We start from the raw sequence: 5,686 nt of genomic DNA on the forward strand, positions 1-5,686 counted from the left end.
TTTTTTGGGGATGGTTGCCCAAATCAGCGCCATCTACTGACACCACAGAGTCCGTCTGACCCACAGGATTTGAAGTGGGGATGAAAAAGTGGGCCCCCACATCCGTCTGGGGGGAGGGACCGGGGGAGATTGTCGGATGTGACTACGAGCTCCAACCTGTTCAGCCATGCGTGTGAGTGTTTCTGGCAATTTCTGTAGAAGATGCAACATTTATGAGGCAGAAGAGAAAATGAAATAATAATAAAAAACCTACTTTCACACACACACACACACACACACACTGTGGGCTGATGGGTAGCACAGCAAAGAAAGAAAAAAAACATGGAGGCTCTTTGGAAGTTGCGACGCTAAAAATAACGTGTTGGTCGGAAGGAGGGAGACGGAAGATTCTGTACAAGGACGAAGAAGGAGGAGGAGGAGGAGGAGGATTGAGTTTCCTCTGGTCTGGTGATTTTTTTTTTTTTTTCATTTTTTTGAGCAACTTTTGGAGGAAGAGTTTTTCAAAAATGATGTCATTTTAGATACCATTATGAAATCTGTTCTGACCATCACGTGTCATGTTATTGATAACTGATCACCGTTAACCCCCCCTCTCTCTCCCCTCCTCTCTCTCCCTCCCTTTCTCTCTTTGCCGACACAGACGTTATCACTGATAATGTTGATGTAGTTGAATCAGGGAGCCAGGAGTTGGAACTCACCTGCACTAACACAGTGGTGACATCATTATCTAGGACAGGGGTGCCCAACCCCCGGTTCGGGGACCGGTGCTGGTCCGAAATTCAAATTTTAAATCTCTCGTCCGTCAAACCTTTTTGACTTTGGTTTATAATAAAAATTTGAAGCGACTGGACATTTTTCAGAGACTCAGCTCGTAGTAACTTTGTCGAGATTATTGTAGAGATTATATAAATCTGGGAGGATGGAAGTAGAAAAACCTGGTCATCACTGCCACAGACTGTGTTTCCTTCTGCAGAGTCTGGGTCTGGGTGTATTTTTGGGGCAGCTTCCTGTCTGCTCCCGTATTCATTTACCGTTGGAGTTGGTGTGAATCTGTGAGCGGTACAAAGTGTCCCCAAATTAAATGGATTTTTTTTTTTTTGATGCTATTTTGACTCCAGTTTGAAAATGAATCCAACCCTGTGTCTGACTCTGTGTTTCGTCTCGGAGAAAAGTGTGGACGCGACGCGTCGGTGTAACGTTATCAAATCTGCGATTTATTTATAAAAACAATCTGTGATTTTAGGTTTTGTCAAAACATTGTTTAAAAAAAAAACACACACACAAAACTGTGGTAATAGCTCCCCCTGCAGGGCAGAGTGGACTGTGTTAATAGCTCCCCCTGCAGGGCAGAGTGGTAGTGTTTTTTAATTTAATTTTTTTTTACTACTTCAGATTTTCTTATTTGAGAAATATATATCGTCAGCTAAGTGAAGTGATCGGTGAGTTGACGCTCGACCTACGTATGTCAGATTTAGGGAATTTGAAAAAAATATGTATATTTTGAAGTATCTAAAAAAAAACTTGTGAAAAATAATTTTGTTGTTTGTTTTTCTTTTATATATACTTATTTGAAGAAACAAAATCCCACATTTGCGCCCCCTAGAGTGCCTTATTGTACTCTCGGGGCTACACATACCTGCATGTGAGAACCACTGCCTTGGTCGTTCCAGTTATCGATCATATTTGATCGTTACTCTTGCGGTCGCTCGGCCTGCCTCTGACCGCGGACACACGCACAGATCTAGATCACATAGATCACGTTGATTTCCTCGGAGTCCGTCTCTGTTTGGTTCTTAATGAAACGTCTGGAACTTTCCAATAACATCCGCCGCCATCACCGCAAACACCGGAGCCTCCGCTGTCTCCTCGGCTTCACCTGTTGATGACGTCATCGCCGCTCAAACCTCTGGACTCTGCACACAAACACACACACACGAGCGTGCGCTCGCGCCTCGCTATAGGTGCGCGTGCTTTGCTCACCTGCAGCTCGTTTCAAGTGATTATCACGCGGCGATGTGGCTGAAGGGAGGGGGGGCGAGGAAGGGGGGGGGGGGGGGGGGGGGGCACACCTCCTACACACGCGCACACGCACACGCACGGACGGAGCAGCTTCTCCTCCTCCTCCTCTTCCTCCTCTTCCTCTCTGCAGCAAATGCTGCTCACGGAGCATCGTTGAAGGAGCGGCGACGATTCCTCCGTCGATCGGCGACGAACCCTCGACCCCGACGCGATGCAGGTGCAGTGAGAAAAGTGATTTTATTTTCATTTATGTTTGTATTTAATCCGTGTTGTTTATTCGACTTGTTGCTGCTGCGGCTCCTCGCGTTGGTGTAGCGTTAGTCACGTGATAGAAGTTCATAAAAAAAAATGAGGTTCCTGTTGAGTTTGGTGGAATTTCACAGGTAAAATTTTATTTTTGTTTTATTTTTTTAAATTTATTTATCAACAAACACCATCTGTGTGGTCGATGTTTCACCTTCGGTTTATTTGATGGGTTTCATTTCACGGTGTTAATGAAATTAAATCAAGAATTTAAAAAGTTTTTTTATTATTATTTTATTTTCTCTTATGAGTTTGAGTTTGAGAGACGAAGAATATTTTTCATCGTCCTCAGTTCCGCCGTCGTGAGTTGTTCCGTCAGTGTTTGGATTCTCGGTTCAGTTCTGGACCAGACTGAGGTTAAAGATAAGGCTCGTCCTTCAACCAGGGACCAGTTCCTTTGGACCAGATGTCGTTACTTTGCTAATATTTTTTATTTATCTTTTGACGCCGATGCTGCTGAAACAGAGCAGTTCTAGTCAAACGCACTCTGTATCAGTGATGCAAGGCACTGGCAACCTATGGTTCGTGGGCCACATACAGCCCGCCAACCTCTGGTACGAGGTCTGGTATCCACTGATCAAATTATCCTTGTTTTAGCTTCAGGTTCATTCTTGTACGTTTTATTTCTAGTAATTAAATTCTACGTCCAACTGGGGGTGTAGGAAAATATCATCACGCTAACGATATTTCGTATCTAAACTATAGTATCGCAATATATCGTATCATTGACCCTGTATTGTAATACGTATCGCCAGGTTTTTACCAGTACTCACCCCCCCCCCCCCCCCCCACATCCAACCAACACTGAACTGTGTCTTGAGCCACATGGTGGAAGAGTGGTTAGTGCTCTTGCCTTACCGTCCAAAAACATAAATCACTGTCCAGAGTCACCCCCCCCCCTCGCCAAGAAGAATTACGTTTTTTTTCCCCACGGTCTCAACCATGTGACTTTACGTATTTCTTACGTACGATCTATGGTTTAATCTCTGTACGTTTGTAGGTTTTGTCCGTTAGCATCGGAGATTTTTTTTTAACAATTTTTATTAAACTTTTTAGTTCAACTCCAGGTGAAACAACATCTGTTTGGTCCGGTTCTTCTCGTTTACACGTCGTCACTGTTTCCTACTGTTAGCTGTTGCTTTGATGCTCATCATTTTAGCGTCGTTTTTAAAAATTTTTTGCGATACGGGAAACAGAAGAACGAGCTGTGTTTGTGTACGTGTGTACTGTACGCTAACGTACTGCAGTCGTGTACATGTATCTCCCAGGTGTAGCGTACGCGTGCGTGCGTTGTCTTTGTTTACGCGTCTCCTGATCGGTCTTCAAGTGTCCGTCTGTTTCACCTCCTCGTCGTTCACCTCTGCTCCTCAGGCCGACTCTGATCTTTTATTGATGCAGTTTTAAGGAGTGTGAATAATTGAGTATCGTAAGCTTTGGCATCCGTTCATATGGAAGAAGAGGGGGGGGTGGGGGAGGCCAGGGGGGACGGCGGGGGGGATGGGGGGTGCTCCCCTGATAGTACCGTACATACATCTGTCCATGTTGACTACAAAGTCTTTACGCTGCATCTTCAGCTGTCTCCTAGGGGGCAGTGGAGGGAGGGGAGTGAGGCTGGGGCTCAAGTGCCAGACATCAGAGAGGGAGGGTGAGGAAATTGAATGGGTGGAAACCAAAGGATACTTTGTTGTTTTGGAGAAAACAAGTTCATTTTAAACCTGTAAAAAATGTCTGAAAATTCAGCTGCGCTAAAACAATATCCTGTAAGCACACGGTCGGACGTTAACTGACCCAGAAACAGACAACAAAGGCAACGTCTCCGACATCAAAGTCAACGTCTCCAACATCAAAGTCAATGTCTTAGGCATGAAAGTCAATGTCTCAGACTTCAAAGTCAACGTCTCCGACATCAAAGTCAACGTCTCCAACATCAAAGTCAATGTCTTAGGCATGAAAGTCAATGTCTCAGACTTCAAAGTCAACGTCTCCGACATCAAAGTCAACGTCTCCAACATCAAAGTCAACGACTCCGACATCAAAGCCATTCAAAAATCAGCATCAAGTCTGGTGTCGTCATTAAAGACAAACCTGCAGTTGTACTCTGTAGTCGACGTCGCACATTTGGAAATAAAAGTCTCGGTTCCACTGAAATATTAATGTGAACGTAGAAGCTCGGAGAGAGTGTGTGTTCAGTGTCGGATTATGTGATGTGAAAATAAGCGGTGTAAATGTAAGAGCTCGTGTGTCTCTATTCTCAGAGCAGCTCCAGTTACAGCAATAATAAACCATTTCCAGCTCTGCTGCTGCCGCCACTGGTGATGTGCCGCATTCAAAAGCAGTATTTATAGATGCAGAGGAAGAGGAGGAAGAGGAGGAGGAGGAGGAGAGCTTCAGACACTCTGCTGTCTCCGGTGGCAGGAACCTGACATGGCACCCGAAAAAACATGTGACCAGCTTTAAGAATATTCCGTTGTCTCCTTCGTTGGACTCTTCCCTCCAGGGGTCGTATCATCTGCCTCGGCCTCCCCCACCAACACACCCCCATCCTGGGACCTGTGGTCCTCTGGTCTCAGTTTCTAAACGTTGAGGTGAATGGACAGAGATGCAGTGTAGATCAGAGGGAGAAGCTGCCGGTTCGACTCCCTGCACTGAGGCCGACTGGTTCACACACGGTCAGAGGAGATCAAAGTCTCTCAACACTCATGAGGTGAAAATACTGTGTCTGTGTAAAATCACTGACTCTGAGGGGACGTAGTCCAGGTCTGAGGATGAAGGCCCAGAAGTGGACAGGAAGTGGACAGGAAGTGGACAGGAAGTAGTACCATATCTGTAAAAATGAATGTTTTTCACATTAGAAAATACAGAATTTGTTTTTTGTTTTTTTACTTTAGTGAACCATAGTATTTAACAATTAATCATGATTAATCATGACATGTATCAGTTAATCATGATATTTATTGATTAATCATGACTAATCGTATTTTTGATTAATCATATTTATCAATTAATCATGATTAATATTGATATTTATTGATTAATCGTGATTAATCGTTCTGTCCAGGCATTAAAATGTGTTTTTTTTTATATTCGTATGAATTCAATAAAAACTCCTCCTCCTCCCCCTTCTCCTCCTCACCCTCCTCCTCCCCCACCTCCTCTGTGTCTCCTGTGGTCGAAGGATTTATTCGTTCACTCCACACTCTTTTAATAAAAGCTCGGTGTCAGGAGACCCTCGGCCGACGGAGCGTCTAGATTTTATCAGGGTTGAGGTTAGAGTTTCAGTAAACGGTTCACATGACAGGAAGCTGTCGAGTGGATTGGCTGTTTGGTTTTGTTTTTGTTTTTTTTCCAGGTGTGGAAATAAACC

The 5,686-nt window shown here is 44.4% G+C and overlaps 1 protein-coding gene across 2 annotated transcripts in view; it reads left to right on the forward strand.

Annotated features, from left to right (window-relative positions):
- The first annotated feature begins 2,101 nt into the window (after positions 1 to 2,101).
- The window catches only part of LOC103390468 (calsenilin-like), a 15,791-nt gene continuing 12,206 nt past the window's right edge, over positions 2,102 to 5,686 (forward strand). The window contains exon 1 of one of the 2 annotated variants that reach the window (XM_025062111.1): positions 2,102 to 2,236. In XM_025062111.1, the coding sequence (XP_024917879.1) occupies positions 2,231 to 2,236 (6 nt within the window). In that variant the 5' untranslated portion in view covers positions 2,102 to 2,230. The remainder of the gene's footprint in view (positions 2,237 to 5,686) is intronic. The other variant, XM_025062112.1, reaches the window with a different exon arrangement.

The sequence above is a fragment of the Cynoglossus semilaevis genome, chromosome 14 (genome assembly GCF_000523025.1).
Source record: "Cynoglossus semilaevis isolate Cse_v1.0 chromosome 14, Cse_v1.0, whole genome shotgun sequence".
Lineage (NCBI taxonomy): Eukaryota > Metazoa > Chordata > Actinopteri > Pleuronectiformes > Cynoglossidae > Cynoglossus > Cynoglossus semilaevis.